At 43.7% G+C, this 22506-nt stretch overlaps 1 protein-coding gene across 1 annotated transcript in view; it reads left to right on the top strand.

The window, feature by feature from the left end:
- The first annotated feature begins 7165 nt into the window (after window positions 1-7165).
- The window catches only part of LOC126480871 (gamma-1-syntrophin), a 796968-nt gene continuing 781627 nt past the window's right edge, over window positions 7166-22506 (top strand). Inside the window, exon 1 of the mRNA XM_050104253.1 lies at window positions 7166-7286. Within this exon, the coding sequence (XP_049960210.1) occupies window positions 7248-7286 (39 nt within the window). The 5' untranslated portion in view covers window positions 7166-7247. The remainder of the gene's footprint in view (window positions 7287-22506) is intronic.

The raw sequence follows: 22506 nt of genomic DNA, 5'->3' as shown, positions 1-22506 counted from the left end.
CGTTTTGCATTGCACGTTGACCCTGGACAAGCTGTCCAAGGGCATCCAATAAGGCCTGTGTCTGCTGATTCTGCAAGCGATAAAATTCGGACAGTACAACTGGAGATTGCGGCGAAGCCATGACACAAGTAATTTAAGCAAGTATAAAGAAGAAGACCGGTTTTACATTCGTCGCCATGTGATGTGTTGGCAGAAGAGCCAACACCGTGTCGCTAGAGGAGGCCGAAATGCACGCGTTTAAGCTCACGCAGACTGGCGTGAGGTCTGGAACAAGGTAAAGTAGTTGAGTCTAGTAAGAAAAGAACTTAGTTGCTGGAATACTTAACTTTAATCCATAATTGGAGAACATCGCTCTTGATGATACATAATTACAATCTCAATATAAACTGGTAATGGCGCCTTGCTAGGTCGTAGCAAATGACGTAGCTGAAGGCTATGCTAACTATCGTCTCGGCCATGAGAGCGTAGTTTGTCAGTATAGCATCGCTAGCAAAGTCGTCTGTACAACTAGGGCGAGTGCTAGGACGTCTCTCTAGACCTGCCGTGTGGCGGCGCTCGGTCTGCAATCACTGACAGTGGCGACACGCGGGTGCGACGTATACTAACGGACCGCGGCCGATTTAAAGGCTACCACCTAGCAAGTGTGGTGTCTGGCGGTGACACCACATGTTCTATATGCGCCTACTGACCGTAGGAGCATATTTCGCTGCACTCTTCTTATGGCCACGGCAGGCATGACCCTCGTGAGCCTGTGTGCCCAGACCGCTAACCTGTAGCCTACTATGGATGTGAGGATGCTGTTATGGTAAAATTTGATTAGATCAGATCTTTTGTGTCCTATTCCGATTAAGTTGTTTAGTACTGTTAGTGATCTCTGTGTTACTGTGTCAATGTGTGATGCATAGGTCCACCTCTCGTCGACGATGACACCAAGATACCGGGATTCTCAGCGCCTGAGGACTGGTAGGCCATTTATTCTGACTGTAGGATTTCTAATAAGTTGACCTTTGAGCAACAGGTTGGTTGACTTGTTAGGTGCGATGGTCATTTTTGTTTTATGACACCATGTGGTTAATATTGTAATGGCTCTTTCTACTTTCGGTTCCAAATCTTCGCGGCTGCGGCCGCCGACCAGCAGGAGGAGGTCGTCTGCGTAGACTATGACCTCTAGCACATCTTCACTGCTCTAGTTCTTCTAAGAGTGGTTCCATGTTTATGTCCCAAAAAAGTGGACCCAGGACCGATCCCTGGGGACACCCCTTGGTGATTTTCTTGCTGACTGCCGCTGGGGGCCGATAGCCAGACCTCCCTTTCTTCACAATAGCTCCTGAGACAGCCATACAGTGGCCCTGGGCATTCCTTCTCCCGCAAGCAGGAGAAGAGCGAAGGCCACCACAGGTTGTCAAAGTCGCCACTGATGTCCATCATGATGCCGACTATGTACTTGTGCGGGGCAAAGTCACAGACATCCGCAGCCAGGGCGATTGCGTCAGACGCCGACCGTCCTGTTCGAAAACCGAATTGTCTGTCACTCATCCCGCACAGGACTCGGTGTGCAGCCAGCCTGTCTGCCAGCAACCTCTCAAAAAGCTTGCCCAACAAGTCCAGTAGACATATAGGTCTGTATGACTTGGCTTCTTTGGGGTCTTTGTCGGGGCCTTTTTTGATTATAACTACATTCGCCTTCTTCCATATTGAGGGGAATGTCTGAAGCTGTAAACACTCATTGTACAGCTGAGTGAGAGGGGGGCGAGGTATTGTATCACTTCCGCAGTAATGCCGTCTGGGCCAGGAGCTTTGCCTTTTTTAAGAGCTTTTATTTGGGAGCTTACCTCTTCTTCGGAGAAGGGGTAAACCACTCGGTTGTTTTCGTAGACCCGTTGGCTCTCTCTTCTTATTCTCTGTTGTTCATCAGAGTCATCCTCCTCTCTGTCGTCAGGTAGCAGGGCACGGAGTAGGAGACCCGCAGTTTCCTGCCAGGTCTCCGTCATCCGGTCCCCGTCCCTGGCGGTAGATAGCACCATATGTGGTTTGATTTTTTCCCGTACTATTTTGTAAGGTAATCCCCAGGGGTCTGTAGCCAATTGGCTTTGTACATACTTCTCCCAGCTCCTCATCCTGACAACCTTGAGTTCCTGTTGGAACTGGTCTCTGGCTTCTCTGTATACCTACAGCCAGCGCTGCTTCTCGTGCCAGACGGCGCACTGTTGGTAATACTTCCTCGCCCTCCTTGCTGCCTGGCGCTTTTGCCCCAGTTCGGCTGACCATGGTGAGGGGGAGGCCGCGACGGCCCTCCTCCTGGTTGGTACAGCTGCCTTCACTGCCCTGGTTATCGCACTTGTAAGATCTCTGGCATACTCTTCTACGTTGACATCACCCTCCAGCAATGCAGGAATGTCACACTCCCTCGCCAGACGGTCCCAGTCGGTTTTATTGTAGTTTAGCTGCGTTTCCCACCCCATGTCCCAGTGACACTCGCTGTCTCCAATGGTGAATGTTATTACGTTATGGTCACGTGGTGATTTGGTCCCAAACTGTCCAGTGCGATATTTTTGTTGTGAGGTTTGGCGTTACCAGCGTAACGTCAATGTTTGTGCCCTGTCCTCCCCCACCGGTGTAGGTGGGAGAGTTTCCCTGTTTGTTAGCGACCATTAATTGTTGTGACATGATTGTGTCGACAGCTTTTTCTCCTCGGTCGTCCTGAGTGCCACTGAACCACAGGGGGGATTTTGCATTGATGTCTGCAGTCACGAGACTTTTCCCGGCCGCAGCGATATAGGAGATTTGATGTTTCACCGGATTCCTGATATTTACGATACACGCGTCAAATGGTCTACGGGAAAATCTCCACATCATCGCTACCTCGGAGACGTGTCCCACGGCTCATGCGCCGACTGTAACACCACGTTCAAATTCACTTAAATCTTGATAACCTGCCATTGTAGCAGCAGTAACCGATCTATCAACTGCGCCAAATACTTGTTGTCTTACACACATCAAAAATGTTTTGCTTCACCTCGGTTCCGAGAGTTCCGGAACCTGTACAGATAAATGGAATAGAGATCAACATAAACATCATTTCCGCCCTTTCTATTGCTCATGACAACCACACATTGCATATACCGGTACCTCTAATACGCAGCAGCACGTCCTCTTGCATTGATGCGTGGCTGTATTCGTCGAGGCATACTATCCGCAAGTTCATCATGGCACTGTTGCTCCAGATTCTCCCATTCCTCAACGGCGATTCAGTGTAGATCCGTTAGAGTGGTTGATGGGTCACGTCTTCCATAAACAGCCTTTTTCAATCTATCCCAGGCATGTTCTATAGGGTTCATGTCTGGAGAACATGCTGGCCACTCTAGTCGAGCGATGTCTTTATCCTGAAGGAACTCATTCACAAAATGTGCACGATGGGGGCCCGAATTGTAGTCCATGAAGACGATTGCCTCGCCAATATGCTGCCGATATGGTTGTACCATCGGTCGGAAGATGGCATTCACGTATCGTTCAGGCATTACGGCGTCTTCCATGACCACCAGCGACGTACGTCGGCCCCCATAATGCCACCCCAAAACAGCAAGGAACCTCCACCTTGCTGCATTCGCTGGACAGTGTGTCTAAGGCATTCAGCCTTATCGGATTGCCTCCAAACACGTCTCCGACGATGGTCTGGTTGAAGGCATATGCGACACTCATTGGTGAAGAGAACTTGACGCCAATCCTGAGCGGTCCATTCGGCATTTTGTTGGGCTCATTATACCGTGCTGCATGATATCGTGAATGCAAAGATGGACCTCTCCATGGACGTCGGGAATGAAGTTGTGCATCATACAGCGTATTGCGTACAATTTGAGCCGTAACACGACGTCCCGTGGCTGTACTAAAAGCATTATTCAACATGGTGGCGTTGCTCTCAGGGCTCCTCCGAGCCATAAGCCGTAGATAGTGGTCATCCACTACAGAAATAGCCCTTGGGCGACCTGAGCGAGGCTTGTCATCGACAGTTCCTGTCTTTCTGTATGTCCTCCATGTCCGAACAAACTTGCTTTGGTTCACTCCGAGACGCCTGGACACTTGCCTCGTTGAGAACCCTTCCTGGCACAAAGATACACTGCGGACGCGATGAAACCGCGATAATGACCATCTAGGCATGGTTGAACTACAGACAACACGAGCCGTTTGCCTCCTTTCTGGTTGAATGAGTGGAACTGATCGGCTGTCGGACCCCTTCCGTCTAATAGGTGCTGATCATGCATGGTTGTTTACATCTTTGGGCGGGGTTAGTGACATCTCTGAACAGTCAAAGGGACTGTGTCTGCGATACAATATCCACTGTCAACGACTATCTTCAAGAGTTCTGGGAACCGGAGTGATGCAAAACTCTTTTTGATGTGTGTACATAGGCGTTGCCGACCGCAGCACCGTATTCTACCTGTTTACATATCCCAGTATTTGACTATGCTGCCTGTACCAGTGTATTTGGCTCTTCAGTGGAGTATAACAACTCAGAGATTACGACGTGCACTTCCAACTATTGGGATAGCGTTGTTAGGAAAAGAGGTGAGAATAAGGTAACCAGCGACCTTATAAATAGATATGGAGCTTTCTGCTAAAATTCTCTCGAAATACTGCACTGTCCCCGATCAAATCGGTGCTAATGTTACTTGTTCACCAGTTGGTAGTCCGCCCCCGGTAGCTGAGTGGTCAGGGCGACAGAATGTCAGTCCTAAGGGCCCGGGTTCGATTCCCGGCTGGGTCGGAGATTTTCTCCACTCAGGAACTGGATGTTATGTTGTCCTAATCATCATCATTTCATCCCCATCGACGCGCAAGTCGCCGAAGTGGCGTCAAATCGAAAGACTTGCACCCGGCGAACGGTCTAACCGACGAAAGGCCCTCGCCACACGAGTGCCTTTCTGCATACGCCGCAGTAGCTGAGAAACACGGTGTTGCTCAGCTAACTAGCAGTGTGCGTGACTTCGTACACGTGGAATTTATTTTCGACTTATAAGGTTTCTTTGTATACAAAGTTTGAAGTAATATGTTTGAGATCATGAGTGAAGGGCTTGTTTGCTTAACTAACTTGGGAGAGAGCCACGTTCAGCTGGCTATGCAAAAAAGCAATTGACACCAAGGTCCACACCTCCAATACGCAGAGTCTGGCCTTGTGCTTTGATGATAGAAAATGAGCTCTCCAGAAGTTGTACACGTTTAAAGCGATATGGTTAATTTATTAGAAATAAGCAGTATTCGGTGTATAAAAATTCGCTCGCCTGCGCCACTTCCCACCGAAATTTCCGCTTTTATGATCTTACGTTGGAGTGAAGTAACTTTAAGCCTCTATTCAGTGAAGGGTTCTGAAGAAAGAGAGAATGCATGACGTTCTCGAGCACAATTACGTCGCCCCTCACTTTCAAGAAAAGAGTTCCCAAAAAGCGGGTTAAAGCCTGACCTTCTCGAGTCACAGCAAGCCTCATCTCGAGAACTTTATTGGATTCTTGAGACCGCATAGTTCTGGTGTATTCAGAAACATTCGATCATTTTCTAGGAATTTTGATTCTTAGACATAATGAAATGGAAATATAATGATTAGGTGCCCAAATCACAAAGCTAACTTAAAAAAAATCGTTTTTCGTAGTAAAGAATGGCTTTCAGTTTTTAATACACAAAGTGATTCAAAGGCTCTGAGCACTATGGGACTCAACTGCTGTGGTCAAGAGTCTCCTAGAACTTAGAACTACTTAAACCTAACTAACCTAAGGACGTCACACACATCCATGCCCGAGGCAGGATTCGAACCTGCGACCGTAGCAGTCGCACGGCTCCGGACTGCGTGCCTAGAACCGCGAGACCACCGCGGCCGGCACACAAAGTGAAATCAGTAACTCCGTATAAGATAGCCAAGTACATTCAATGATAGTTGTATTCTTAAAGAAAAGTCTGTGGCGCTAATTTCTGTAACTGTCGTAAACTTCCAAAGATACCTTTGTTTCTAGAAAACTAACAGCGCCATCTATTGGTTCTTGGTGTCGTACGCCACGATAATTAAACATCCGAACTACTAAGCCGAGCGAAAGGTTTTACATAAAACTTTAAACTACGATATCTTTTTCATTGCATTCCGATTTTGATTAAATAAATCCTATATGCTTCCGCAAGCTGCACTATGGTTACTTGTCAAAACCCCTTGAAAATTCGACTGGTAATTTTGAAGGTTAATATGTTCAAACAGGCAACCACGACCGTTTTACACAAAATTTTAAATCACGATTAAGTTCTTCTTTTTTCTGTTTTTATCGTGATTCGATTTTTACGAGGGGTAGCCAATAGCCTATACGTTGCCTGAAGTTATGGTAAAGTTACCTGTGAAAATTCGTCCAGTAATTTTGGAGATAAGCACGGTTAAAAGAAAAAACAAGCACGGCCGGTTTTTCAGTTATGTTATCAATACAGAAGGTAGTGGTTGGAAGTCGGAGTGGATTCACCTAGCGAGGATTAAAATTTCCTTTGACAGTGCTGTCTCGTACCATTTGTGCCTTGGAAATGACGGGATCTGCAACTGTCTAAAAATCGGAGGCTGTCGAAGACGTCACCCAGCTGCCTTCCCATTAGGTTGTGTGAATAAACGACTGTTCTCTCCCAGTCACCCTACTGTCCACGTGTTGATCCACGTGAAGTTTTCTGGATTCCAAAATTAAAATCAGTGATGAAAGGATGCCGATTAGATATCAGTGAGAAGATACTCTGGTCACTAGCATTGAAAGATACTCTTAAAGAAGCTTTCAGGACAGCATAGCGAAGAGGGGACATCATATGGTCAGGTGGTAAGATAAGAGTAGGGAAGTACTTTGAAAAAGATAAGGACTGAACATCTGTAAGTTGAACAATCGTCGTATTCAGACGGTCTAATATCGAGTGGAATGAAGTCCTCTAGTCGGATAATCCACATTTATTAGCACGGCAGAGCGATAAGTTTGTGAACATGTCTGCGCGCGGCCAGCTAACGCCGTAGTGACAGCCAGCGGCCGATGTTACCCAGCCATCGTGCGCAGGGTCGAGAGGTCGTGCGCGGGTAGCGATAGTATCGACGCGGGCGCGACTATCGAGGCGGCGCGAGGCGCTGGGCGGCGCGGCTGTTGAGCGCAGACAGTGTGCGTGTGACGCGCGGCGCCGGCGGACGTGGTGGTGCCCACAGCTGGGAGTGCGTGCATCGCAGAGCAGCTAGGCGCAGCCCGGCCACCGCCATGGTGCACACCCGGAACAGGCTGCCGCCCACCAGATACGTGAGTACCGCACCCCCTCTGCCGCTTCCATCCCTCTTTGGTGACAGCAGTACAACAACGTGGGTCGAGTGACGCCTACCTGCAGCTGGCGTCCTAAGGAGAAAAGACTTTAAATGCGATTTAGGTGTAGAGCGGTAGACTGTTAATCGCAAAGTCTCCTTATTTCGGTAGTGAAATATAAGCGCGTCGTGTCACTGCCTTGTTCTTGTCATCAAACAAGTACAACATTTGTAGAATACCTATAAACTGTGCAAACACAGTGTTGTTATTGCCATATTGTTGCACGTGAGAAAGGAGTTGGGAGCGAGCTTAGGCGGACATGCCAGTATCTCTGATACACCAGTTGTCGTGCGAACTTCCATCTGTTCATGTAAACTGGAATTTACTTGTGTGAAAAGTTGTCTAATGTATGAAGAAATACCTCAGAGCCAAGATAGCATTTAAATATTTAAATTGAAGACCGGTTTCAAGAGTACTTTGCTGTCAACTACGGATCACATCGTCCAGAATTATTATTTGAAAGACGAGATCCGAGAAACGATCTTGAATATGAAACGATTCTTCAAATACTGCAGTTTGCAGGTACCCTCCTAATCTCTCTCTCTCTCTCTCTCTCTCTCTCTCTCTCTCTCTCACACACACACACACACACACACACACACACAGGGGTGATGCTGAAGGAATTAGATTAGGAAATGAGAGGGTTGGGTTGTTTCGGGGAGAAGACCAGACAGCGAGGTCATCGGTCTCATCGGATTAGGGAAGGAAGTCGGCCGTGCCCTTTCAATGGAACCATCCCAGCATTTGCCTAGAGCGATTTAGGGAAATCACGGTAAACCTAAATCAGAATGGCCGGACGCGGGATTGAACCGTCGTCCTCCCGAATGCGCGCACACACGCACAAACACGCACACACACACACACACACACACACACACACACACACACACACACACTCTTTTCTGTTTCACGTAAGTACCCAAGCTGTCACTCAGATATCACATCACATTACCCATGTGTTGGGTCAGCTGCACTGTGCGACGATGTTTGAATGCCATTTGTATATTTTCTCACTTTTATTTCAGTCCAATCGCCACGGTGGCGCATATGTTAAAACATAGCACGTCATGTTTATAATTTGCTGCTCTGAAGCTTTCCGTACTGCGGTAGGAGCATGCGCTACTAGAGAGCAACAACGATCATCTACAATGAAAATTGTGCAGTACTGTACGAATAAGAGCTACATTTTCGGACTGCATTTTTATGACCAAATCACACATCGCATGAAACTTACTGACAGAAAAACTTTCTTGTGATCTACGTCGTTCTAGCTTTATATGTTCTTTATTTTACCTGTAGTCTGGTATGTAGAAACTGAGAATGCTGATTATGGTCTGACTTATAAAAATAACATGATAATCAGAGAAACGTTCTCCGCTGTGAGGAGGTAGAACTTTAATGGTGAAGCTGATGCATGTGCAGAACATTGAGTTTCACATCAAGACTGAAACATAGTATGGTGGAAATTAACTGGAAATATAAGGGTGACATTTGCAAATGAATTTTTTTCATGTGCTTTATTTTTTAGGTTTAGTGCTTCCGCTCGCGGAAACACACATTCGTCGGTGCACAGCATGTAATTGGCGGTCACCAGTTGCCTCGGCTTTTCCATTCTCGACAGGACATAATCACAAGTTGGGTCTGCGCTAGCACGCAGACAGAGAATTGCGTTCGACAACGATTAGTACTGGCGGCACAAACTCTACCGCCCGTAGGGAACGGCAGCGTAATGCGTGGCGCGCAATTCGATTGTCCGGAGGGTCCGCACGCGGCTAGCGAGAGCGGAGCCCATGCCAGCCTTCTCCCCACACGACACCACGCGAGGCGGGATACAGGCACACCTGCGGCTGAGCTGACTGCGGACTGTGCTCCACTGAAAGCTCATTACTTGTGATATGCAATTACTGTCTGTACTCGAATGTTCGAGATCGACGTAGCACACATGGCGAGCAAAATACCGCCCGAAGTTGCACTGCAAACAGATCAGCCTATTTTGTTCATTACAAACGTAAGATTGAAGACTACATTTGATAGTATACGTCGCTGATTGAATATTTTTTGTACAATCCAGTGATAAGTGGGAAGCACTAGAGGAAAAACTATGTGTAGTACTGCGCAACGTTTAGTTGTAAGAAATGTTGCTATTGACATACTGCAAGCGCGGAACAAATTATCTCGGTGTCGGCATGATATCTTACCATAACACGGTATCAGTAATCTGCAAACTTTGCAGAACGTCACGACTTAACCCCAAGTGCTGCTTATAAAAAGAGCTACTTATAAAATTTGACTATCGAAAAACTAGTTTCGGTCCACGGACCATCATCAGGTTTATAAAACATGATATTAGAAGATATAAATTCAGAAGCGTCATAATAAAATCCATTAATTCGTCACTGTTGTACCGTAGTGACATAAATTACATCGTCAATCAAAAAATGTGCCAGTCAGCAGTCAGCATTGATTTAGTATGAATGAGTCTACTGCCTGACTAATTTTTTGATTGACGATGTAATTCATATCACTACGTTACAACAGTGACAAATACACGTAATCAATTATGATACCATTGATTTAAATCGCGTAGTACGATGTAAATGCTTTTATAAATCTGATGATGGTCCGTGGACCGAAACTGGTTGATCAATGAAAAACTGTTATGAACGTGTCGTGGCGGTAAATCATGACATTTCAATGAAATTAATACCCGTAGCTGCTTACAGGCGTTGATATACGTCAACGGGGACAGATGAAAATGTGTGCCCCGACCGGGACTCAAACCCGGGATCTCCTGCTTACATGGCAGACGCTCTATCCATCTGAGCCACCGAGGACACAGAGGATAGCGCGACTGCAGGGATTTATCTCTGGCACGCCTCCTGCGAAACCCACATTCTCAACGTATTGTCCTGCACTACATTCGTAGTGCCCCCGCCCATTATACTCATTACTCGCGGCGCGTTGCCGATTCCCGTAAGAGATCGGGCACTGTTTGTGCATTCGCACAGAAGAGCCTTAACTATATATGTACTAAGATGGTATCTGTTCTATAAATCATGACATTCTTCAAATGTTTACGAGTTGCGGGGCAAATCCTCCTGGAAATACATCTGCAACCTGTTATTTTTATGTTTGGCAATTACACAATATTCTCCTGATAACTCTACGTTCTCGCCCTTTGCTCATGTTCCGATTCTTCATAACCGCTTCAATCATATTACAGTGAATATCCGACTTTTCTGATCATCAGTTCCCAAAACTTTTAGCTCATTAAAACAGTGGAAACAATGCTTTTAATATTCAAACGCTCACCAGACGAACGGTATAACGTTACTCAAGTATCTTTACAATTATGTGGAAGGAACCTGTTCCAGGTTATTCACTTGTCAACTTCTCGTAGCTGGCGTTTTTGTAAATAACGTAATGGTAGCCTTTTGACTGTAAAATTATTTATTTGTAGAGCCCTCTATTCCAATTTCGGCAGTGTAGCTTTATAGCTCGTTTCGCTGCCTTCGATGTCGTTTTCATTTTAACATCGATATGATGGCCATTCTTCGTTTATCAAATTTTATGCACTCTGTTGTTTTCAGTTACTTGATATTCGTTCACTGGTACTGCAGCAAGACCTTTTATGTCTGCAATACCACTGAACGAAGGTAATACTGCTGACAAAAACCAAGTGTATAAAATTTAATAATGTAGAGCCAATAACATAACTCCTAACTGCGTCAACGCTTAAATCAAACTGACATCGAAAAGAGCTACAAGATATTCTCACTTGAAACTTCCTGGCAGATTAAAACTGTGTGCCCGACCGAGACTCGACCTCGGGACCTTCGCCTTTCGCGGGCAAGTGCTCTACCATCTGAGCTACCGAAGCACGACCCACGCCCGGTACTCACAGCTTTACTCCTGCCAGTATCTCGTCTTCACTTGATGACGGGTACACGGCCAAAATTGTCATAGTGCATTGTACAAATAAATAGTTTTACATTGAAAAGGCCACCATAAGGGCATTTACAAAATATTCACTTTCATTCATTTATTTCGCAGGGATTTTTTGAAAATCTAGTTTAGAAATCTTTCTCGGAAATCATGCGGGACCTTTACTCAGCCTTAGGTTCTGCAGTACACGACTGCCAACAGTTCTTTTAACGCATAGGAATGTCCATTTTTCAGTACTTTGAGGACAGAAAATTCATCTTTATACGAGTAATATTTGCAGAAGATCAGACAAGGGTAAATTATTACACCATTTATTTTGACCAGGTGTGTTCATCAGAAGCGAGCAGCCGCAGCTATTCATTGCCCTGTAAGTAACATGTTAACGTTTGAGGCATCTCTCGGTACCACGAAGTGAAATGTGTTGGGAGTAGCATGTATTATGATACCTCTTCTTGAGAGTTCAGTACCTACCAATTGGTTCTCTCTTTAGGGGTTTTCCTCCAGTGTGAATGCAGTAAAGGCTTAATGTACGCTTTACACCGAATTTTTATCACTTAAGGTAGTTTTTGTGCCATTTACATCACTCACGAATCTTAACCTCTAATAAATTGTTTGTAATCGTTCGTTATGGAATGACTTCAGCAGGTAAGTCACGTGACCTACGGCTGTTTATGTTCAGAAAGACAAAATAGTTAGGCCAAATTTTATTTTATTGTGCTATTCCTGCGGGTAGGAACTGAATTTCCTCTGCTACAGAATGAGGAAATAATGGACGAAAATCAATGAAAGCGAAGAAGCCACTAAGCAACACAAGATTAGTATTTAAAATTTAGATTCATCCATGTTCTGTGGAAGTTGTTGAAGTCAGTGAATGTATTACAAAATTAATAAAACATTTTTACTGCTTCAGGGACTTTTTATTGATATTTATTAGCAAGACGCGTTTCGGTATCATCAGGTACTTTTTCGCCAGCATGCTGGAATCATCAGATACGTTTCAGTTAAATATACGTTAATTTTAACTATAGATTCTTTTAGAGTTTGACGAGCTCTGTTTGTTGAGTGTGTCAGTGAGGGTATGTACGGGGATAAACTTTGGTACATAACCACACTGGCACGTCCAGCAAATAAACATCACTCTCCAAAAGAATCTGTAGTTTAAAAAAAAATAAAAATAAAAACCTGGCCAAGTGCGAGTAGGAATCGCACTGCTGGTTCCGTACAAACTTAATTATGTGTCTATACAGTTCATACATCCTGGGAACCGAGAATCTCAAAGATTTTTGCGTGTTAACGATATCGATACTGGCAAGATATTTGTCCCTGGAATTCCAAGGCAGTATCAAAATATCTACAGTAGTTTCTCAGACGTATCTTTCGATAGAAGTTAGTTAGAAGCTTGAAACCTTTACAGCGTCAAGGGACCATAGACCTTAGTATAAGACATAAATTTGAGCTTGGTACCTCTACCCGATCCTCGAGCAAAAGAATTCATAACAGTCGGACAGACAGACCGACGGACAGGGAGAAAGATGGACAACGAAGAGATCCTATAAGTGTCTCGATTTTACACGTTGAGGCATGGAACTCTGATTAATATACGCTTCAGCGTAAAGCAGCTGATGATGGGTGCATGCTGTCGAAACACGACGTGTTGATAAATTTTAGTAAAAAATGACTGAAGCAGTAAATTCATTTTATAAATTATTTAAAACAACGAATGAGTTTACAAGCGAATAAATTCGTTTATAATTCACTAAGAGGTGTATGTTTTTTAAAAAAATATCTATATATATATATACTTCGTAGACTGATCGCCGCGCCCGATCCCGTGAATCAGGCATCTTATTAATTAGCAGCGAGGTATTAGGCACACTCCCGGCGGCTGGACGTTGTTCCCTGGTCCGTCGCTGCTTACTCCCCGAGAGTGCGTCATAACTCTCAAGTAATGGCTCTGAGTGCACGCCAATTATCGTTCGTCTCGTGGGAGTACACGCTGGCGCTACCACTTAGTTCCCTCTAGGGTTGCTCTCAAATTCTTCCTGGTTCAAATAAACGAAATTGCGTCCAGTCTACCGTAATGCTAGAGAGTCTGCACAAAAATTATTGTAACCTTTTGAATCTTCGAGTTTGTTTTCCCGCGTAAACACTGGAATTTTAGGCGCGCAAGAGGGAGGAGAGGGATGTGGCGGGGTTGTACTAGCTGCGAACATTCTAGCCATATGATTAATCGCCAGGTCAGTAAGTACTTCATAACTGCAGACAGCGAAGAAGTGCTAAAATATTTATGTGGGCTTTCACGACCTAACGTTTCGTCTCACAATGCTGGAGTCATCATCAGAGGGTATAACGACTCAGAAAGCAGCCTCATAAAATCACACACCGACCGTTGCATGGATGTGTGTCAACAGTTCGGCACGCTGAACTTACTTGAGATTCTAACTGCTTTATGAGTCGTTAAAGGCTCTGATGATGTCTTCAACATTGAAAAACGAAACGTTAGGTCGAGAAGGCCCACAAAAATATTTTAGCATTCTGCCTAGTGCATTAGATAGAACCTGATAGAATATTTTATTTGTGTGAATCTGCCGTGTGGCTACATACAGTGTTCAGCGCTTCTGTTCTTTTATTAACTTAATGAAATAACACACAATATGCCGTTACAACATCTGTGGACGTAAATGTCATGTGGGTTTCACACTGAAAAAATCTAAACGTTGTGCAAGATTTTGCATTTAACATCCGGTCATTACCTTTGTGCACACCACGAAGAAGAAGACGTGAGATAACAAAACTAAATATATTAACGTAAAAATAGTTAAGATACAGATATTACACTGGGCAGCAGTGCTAAAAGGTGGCATGTTTGATAAAGAACCCGTAGAAAGTTTTGAGTGTTAACGACGGAAGAGGGGTCTCGGAAGTTTGGTAAACGTGCTATTCATTGCTGATGTCAGCTGTACACATTAAGACTTTTCCAATACGCAGAACTTTATCCTTGGGGACAGAAAATCCTAATGCTGCATAAAAACGAAACCAACTTCGGCGGATTTTATGCTTCAATATTGACAGCAATCGATTTTTTACGCCCTTGGTTGTTTGCTGGAACTGTCTATGTTCACACACGAGAAGTTGCTTGTATTGTTGTAAGATGACGACTTAGCTACAAGAACGAATGACTTGTTCATAGGAGACAGGTCGACAAATCGTATTAGCAGACATAGGAGATGTAAAAAGAAACCATACAGATTGTGGCCGAAATAGAATTAGCAACGGTGCGTCGGGAGTAAGATGTCAAAGATATTCGCACATTCATTACGGGGCCACATGAAAAGTGTGGCGTTCGCGACGGATGTTGGAAATGTTACTGAATTACAATGCAACCTACAACATTCATGTGCATTAGTTTTTAAACACAGGGCTGGATCTCTTCATATATTTTTATTTTTTACGCTATATTCCTTTCCTTATATTTCCTCTTCGAGTAATACAATTGCATTCACCGCCTAAATATGTAGTCTTGTGCTACGCAAATATCAACTTCTGTAAATTTTGGATACTACCTCAGAAGCTTACTGTCAAAATGTGGTGGAATGTACTCAAACTATCCGCCATAAACAGAACAATCTGGTATTTCTAATTCGTTAGACCTTGGACTAAATAAAGACTCTGTCACAAGTCGTCATATCAAATTGGTTTCATATTCCAGTTACAAGTTTTCCGTGTAAATTGGAATAGCACTCTGCTGAAGTATTTTCGAAGTCAAAGCCGATATCTAAATATTAGATACAGCTTACCAGTGGAGAGGAAGATAATCTGTGATTTTTGTTACGACCGTCCCGGCACTGTTGCGCCCTGGGCCATGAATGAGTCGGAAATAATTGAAGCAAAAGACCGTCGCTGCCATTTCAAAAGGTGCTGCACACAGGCGATAAGACTCCACGGCTTCACATTTCCACGGCGTATCGTAGCAGAATTTCTCCGCAGTGTCTCAGTCTCATAGATTACGTTCCTTCACGTAAATGTCGTGGCGCTAGACGCTAAAGGTAATATCTCCACTGAGGCACATTAATATGACCACCTACCAAAAGCCTGAATAACCACCTTTCAGAGCGCGAACGTGCAGGAAATGAGTTTCTGGAAAGTACGGAGAGGAATGCTAAGGCGTACAGACGCCAGTGCCGTGGGCAGCTGCGGTAGGTTTCTCGGCTGAGGATCCGTGGCCCCGAAGGCCTGACTGAGGTACTCCCACAGATTCTTGATTAGGTTTAAATACGGGGAGTTTGGTGGCTGGGAGAGTACAATAGACCCATCCTGGTGCTCTTTTTCGAACCATGCACGTACACTGATAGCTGTGTGACACGTTGCATTGTCCTGCTGGTAGATGCCATCGACTCAAAGTAAAACAAACTGCGTGAGGGTTTCACATGGTCTCCAAGGATAGATAGGCCTACAGACTTGTGTTGATCCATTGTGCATCGAGCATGATGAGATCACTAAGGAATGCCACGGAAATTCCCCAGAGTACAACGATCCCTTCTTTAGCCTTGAGCCTTGCGACGATTGTTGCAGCGCCAGACACACCAACATCAGTCAGCCAGATGGAGTATAAAACGTAATTAATGTGAAAATTCCACTTGTCGTCATTCAGCAGAAATCCAGTAACGGTATTGACGTGCAAATTCCAGCCTTCGTCACCGTTGAACAGCAGTCAGCGTTGTGCAGGAACCAGGCGCTTGTTACGGAGGTCCATACGCTGCAACGTCCGCTGAACGGTCATTGAGGAGTTACTGTAGGTAGCCTCTTGGTTCATCTGGGTGCTCGACAGTTACATGCCAGTTCCTCGTACACATCTTCGTAAACGTCGTTCACCTCTGACATCTATGGACCGTGGTGCGCCACAGTTGTTTCGGCATGCGAACTTTTACAAACTTAGACGTTCTGGAAGTGCTTCCACTCTTGGCCCGAAATCTAATGATCATGCACTTTTGGATGTCAGTTAAATCGCTCCGTTTCCGCATTACCACAACGACTGCACTGTTTTCCGCGTCCTCCCCCCCCCACCCCCCCCCCCACCTTGCACCCCGCCCACTCCCCTCACCCCCCCCCCTAACCTCCGATTCGCTTTACATCACTTCTACTATTAGTGCTCCACCGTCTGTGAGTGGTTTTTGCACGTTGACGCCGAACATGAATGTGACTGCAGCTTGTGTTAGCAGACGTACCAGCCTTTAGGCTACTTGTACTTTCAGAGGCCCCCGATGAAACTATGCTATACACATATTGCATATAATAGATGGAAAAATATCAATGTTCGTAAACACGTTTATCTCTCAGCACACGGAGCACTCAAGAAGAGCCATGAATTTCTCACATCCGTTAAGCAGGTATAATCTTAGCTATTTGCCAGAACAGATTAGCATTCAATGCTCATTCAAGTGAATTAACGCTACCCTCGCATGTTGTTCAGCTGATGTATTGACGAGATCGATAACAGTTGCTACGACGTTAGGTGATAAATGTTGCTAGCGTGACAGTCTAATCGATAGCCTCCTACCGTTCTCGACAAATTTTCCTGTGCTTTCTTTTTTCCCCCTTTTCCTTTTTCGTTTCGTGTTGAATTCTTCCCAGTCGATACAATCGAGAAATGCTACGCTCAGAAACATATTCCACAGAACCAGACAACCAACGACGAGTAAGAGCCATCCCAAACCGGTATGTATAGTTTTATACCATATCTCTGGCAGGTTATTATATTTAAGTTATGACCTTCAAAATTTTGCTGCAGGTACTTGTATCAAGGTTTATGTTTTCGACATGATGCTGTTCATTTTACTTTATTTAAAAATTCAGTATTCTAAAGTAGCTACCGCTTAATAAAGTTTAATTTCCTATCAAAGACTCGGTAATTTTAGACGGGGTGCTAGCAGGTATAGGACTGTGATGAGAACGGAGTTAGGCAGTGTGCCTTTCTGAGGAACCACCCACCGGAACGTCTAAATTTGAATGGTCGGACGGACCTCTGTCCTAAGAGGCCCCTTATTCCTCTGTAGGTTCACTGCATGATGTCCAGATTTGCCGATGTGTGGATTCCAACCCAGGTCGGCTCTTAAGGAATGGCTGTAAATTTCACGATAAGGTTTTTCTGTCTTCTTCTCTGGACTCTATATGTTTTCTAGCCACAAAGTTATTTAGAAGTGGGAAGAGGTGGCAAGTGCTAGAGCTGCGTGATGTTGAGATTTCATTCACTTCTTCATTTGGTTTTTAATACTTGAGAGTTATTCAGCGGTAATTGTTGCATATTTTGAAAGGTAAACAGTAAAGAGAGTCACTTTTGTATCGGAGTGAATACTACCCATAATTAAAGAAATGTGCTGTTGTCTATGACTGTTAATATTTATTTACTTCTGAAATCCAGTCCTGTAATTTCGGCTTTTAGTCTTTTTTAAGTGGAACACCGCAAAATCTTCGTGTTTCAGCAGGTGAAAATTTAAAAACACCAGACGCATGTATGACATCATACATGTCTATATGTCATCATTTAATCCGTCTTCATTGACATTTTTGGACTCTTTTGTGTAAATATCTAAGTACTTCACATTGTTGTCTTTCATAGTAACCGAAGCTGTTGTCCGAAACGTGAAAATATGCAGTAGTTTGATGTTATTTATGTAAGTGATGCAAGAAATGCCAATGGATATGAATCATGTGATGAAATATACAGGGTGAGTCACCTAACAATACCGCTGGATATATTTCGTAAACCACATCAAATACTGACGAATCGATTCCACAGACCGAACGTGAGGAGAGGGGCTAGTGTAATTGGTTAATACAAACCATAAAAAAATGCACGGAAGTATGTTTTTTAACACAAACCTACGTTTTTTTAATGGAACCCCGTTAGTTTTGTTAGTACATCTGAACATATAAACAAATACGTAATCAGTGCCGTTTGTTGCATTGTAAAATGTTAATTACATCCGGAGATATTGTAACCTAAAGTTGACGCTTGAGTACCACTCCTCCGCTGTTCGATCGTGTGTATCGGAGAGCACCGAATTACGTAGGGATCCAAAGGGAACGGTGATGGACCTTAGGTACCTTTGGATCCCTACGTAATTCGGTGCTCTCCGATACACACGATCGAACAGCGGAGGAGTGGTACTCAAGCGTCAACTTTAGGTTACAATATCTCCGGATGTAATTAACATTTTACAATGCAACAAACGGCACTGATTACGTATTTGTTTATATGTTCTGATGTGATAACAAAACTAACGGGGCTCCATTTAAAAAAAACGTAGGTTTGTGTTAAAAAACATACATCCGTGCATTTTTTATGGTTTGTATTAACCAATTACACTAGCCCCTCTCCTCACGTTCGGTCTGTGGAATCGGTTCGTCAGTATTTGATGTCGTTTACGAAATATATCCAGCGGTAATGTTAGGTGACTCATCCTGTATACATACGTGATCTTATGCCGTTTTTGACAGATTGTAAGCCGCGCTCTAGTATAAACAGCATCCATAACTTGGAAGGAAGTATGGGATGGGGAAAAATTGTCACATTACCCATTTATAAAAACAGTTCATTTTGCAATCACTCTTTACTCACGTTTGTTTATGTAGTAATGTAATGAGAAATACGATACTGTTAATTACAATCATCGCCGATGCCACTGTTAACTGCCAGTATTTGTATCGTCACTGTCAGTATTTCCGCGACTTTTCTTCCGATGTACGTCACCCTTGCTACTTTATACTTCTCGAAGTCTTTGCTCGTATTATGTGTGGGTACTGTACACCATAAAGAGAAAATCCACTCAGACATAAGGCTGACTGGTGGCTTTTTAGTCTTCCCAAATGGAATGAGCGCATGATCCCTTTCTAAAAGCTATAGAATACTGTTTTCGGAAATAGTCTTCAAACGGCTTTGTTTATACCTCCAGGTATAACAACAATGTCTATGTTCAAGCAGCAACATCGTTATTTACTTAAGATACGAGGTAACGTTTTGAAGGTATCCAACACTAGCATAGCTCTCTTACCATGTAGCACACATATTCATCATTAATTCTTTTGCCATCCAGCCTACGGGAAATTTTCCTTGGGTATAGTTCTATGCTTCGGTAAACGCTGTCACGCTGTCATTACGGTAATTCTGTTTTTCGTTTTTGTTTTTGTTTCTCCTATTTGTAGTTCACTATCGCATAGCTCAACACGTTCAAAATGACGGGCGTATCGTCAGCGTTGCGGATGTGGTGTAGAGAGTAACAATACTCCTGCCGCATCTAGATAGCCTCTGCAGAATCAACCGGCAATCTCTATTCCAGTGAAGAACTTCTTCGAATAGAGGGGCCACTTCCATGCATAAACGCGTGACTGAACACAGCTGTCCATGGTATGCTTAAGGCCTTCGAATTTCTTAACGCCTTTAACTGGATTATTTGTCAAGAAACTGGTATCCACATTTCCTAGATCCTACCCTAACTTCAGGTTATTTCCCAGCTAAAGACCACTAATCATCGGTTTAATGACAACCATTCTAAGTTTTAGGGTCGATACACTACGGTCAGTATTCTTAAAGTGTGAGCAACTGCAAATAGATTTTTTTTTTGTCATCAGTCTACTGACTGGTTTCTGGTTTGATGCGGCCCGCCACGAATTCCTTTCCTGTGCTAACCTCTTCATCTCAGAGTAGCACTTGCAACCTACGTCCTCAATTATTTGTTTGACGTATTCCAATCTCTGTCTTCCTCTACAGTTTTTGCCCTCTACAACTCCCTCTAGTACCATGGAAGTCATTCCCTCATGTCTTAGCAGATGTCCTATCATCCTGTCCCATCTCCTTATCAGTGTTTTCCACATATTCCTTTCCTCTCAGATTCTGTGTAGAACCTCCTCATACCTTACCTTATCAGTCCACCTAATTTTCAACATTCGTCTTTAGCACCACGTCTCAAACGCTTCGATTCTCTTCTTTTCCGGTTTTCCCACAGTCCATGTTTCACTACCATACAATGCTGTACTCCAGACGTACATTCTCAGAAATTTCTTCCTCAAATTAAGACCGGTATTTGATATTAGTAGACTTCTCTTGGCCAGAACTGCCTTTTTTGCCATAGCGAGTCTGCTTTTGATGTACTCCTTGCTCCGTCCGTCATTGGTTATTTTACTGCCTAGGTAGCAGAATTCCTTAACTTCATTGACTTCGTGGCCATCAATCCTGATGTTAAGTTTCTCGTTGTTCTCATTTCTTCTACTTCTCATTACCTTCGTCTTTCTCCGATTTACTCTCAAACCATACTGTGTACTCATTAGACTGTTCATTCCATTCAGCAGCTCATTTAATTCTTCTTCACTTTCACTCAGGATAGCAATGTCATTAGCGAATCGTATCATTGATATCCTTTCACCTTGTATTTTAATTCCACTCCTGAACCTTTCTTTTATTTCCATCATTGCTTCCTCGATGTACAGATTGAAGAGTAGGGGCGAAAGGCTACAGCCTTGTCTTACGCCCTTCTTAATACGAGCACTTCGTTCTTGATCGTCCGCTCTTATTATTCCCTCTTGATTGTTGTACATATTGTATATGGCCCGTCTCTCCCTATAGCTTACCCCTACTTTTTTCAGAATCTCGAACAGCTTGCACCATTTTATATTGTCGAACGCTTTTTCCAGGTCGACAAATCCTATGAAAGTGTCTTGATTTTTCTTTAGCCTTGCTTCCATTATTAGCCGTAACGTCAGAATTGCCTCTCTCGTCCCTTTACTTTTCCTAAAGCCAAACTGATCGTCACCTAGCGCATTCTCAATTTTCTTTTCCATTCTTCTGTATATTATTCTCGTAAGCAGCTTCGATGCATGAGCTGTTAAGCTGATTGTGCGATAATTCTCACACTTGTCAGCTCTTGCCGTCTTTGGAATTGTGTGGATGATGCTTTTCCGAAAGTCAGATGGTATGTCGCCAGACTCATATATTCTACACACCAACGTGAATAGTCGTTTTGTTGCCACTTCCCCCAATGATTTTAGAAATTCTGATGGAATGTTATCTATCCCTTCTGCCTTATTTGACCGTAAGTCCTCCAAAGCTCTTTTAAATTCCGATTCTAATACTGGATCCCTTATCTCTTCTAAATCGACTCTTGTTTCTTCTTCTATCACATCAGACAAATCTTCACCCTCATAGAGGCTTTCAATGTATTCTTTCCACATATCTGCTCTCTCCTCTGCATTTAACAGTGGAATTCCCGTTGCACTCTTAATGTTACCACCGTTGCTTTTAATGTCACCAAAGGTTGTTTTGACTTTCCTGTATGCTGAGTCTGTCCTTCCGACAATCATATCTTTTTCGATGTCTTCACATTTTTCCTGCAGCCATTTCGTCTTAGCTGCCCTGCACTTCTTATATATTTCATTCCTCAGCGACTTGTATTTATGTATTCCTGATTTTCCCGGAACATGTTTGTACTTCCTCCTTTCATCAATCAACTGAAGTATTTCTTCTGTTACCCATGGTTTCTTCGCAGCTACCTTCTTTGTACCTATGTTTTCCTTCCCAACTTCTGTGATGGCTCTTTTTAGAGATGTCCATTCCTCTTCAACTGTACTGCCTACTGCGCTATTCCTTATTGTTGTATCTATAGCGTTAGAGAGCCTCAAACGTATCTCGTCATTCCTTAGTACTTCCGTATCCTACTTCTTTGCGTATTGATTCTTCATGACTAATGTCTTGAACTTCATGACTACTATATTGTGATCTGAGTCTATATCTGCTCCTGAGTACGCCTTAAAATCCAGTATCTGATTTCGGAATCTCTGTCTGGCCATGATGTAATCTAATTGAAATCTTCCCGTATCTCCCGGCCTTTTCCAAGTATACCTCCTCCTCTTGTGATTCGTGAACAGGGTATTCGCTATTACTAGCTGAAATTTGTTACAGAACTCAATTAGTCTTTCTCCTCTTTCATTCCTTGTCCCAAGCCCATATTCTACTGTAACCTTTTCTTCTACTCCTTCCCCTACAACTGCATTCCAGTCGCCCATGAGTATTAGATTTTTGTCCCCCTATACATACTGCATTACCCTTTCTATATCCTCATACACTTTCTCTATCTGTTCATCTTCAGCTTGCGACGTCGGCATGTATACTTGAACTATCGTTGTCCGTGTTGGTCTGCTGTCGATTCTGATTAGAACAACCCGG

Source organism: Schistocerca serialis, chromosome 1 (assembly GCF_023864345.2).
Source record: "Schistocerca serialis cubense isolate TAMUIC-IGC-003099 chromosome 1, iqSchSeri2.2, whole genome shotgun sequence".
NCBI classification, from domain to species: domain Eukaryota; kingdom Metazoa; phylum Arthropoda; class Insecta; order Orthoptera; family Acrididae; genus Schistocerca; species Schistocerca serialis.
The sequence above is the reverse complement of the archived record's forward strand: the minus strand, read 5'-3'. Positions and strand labels throughout refer to the sequence as shown.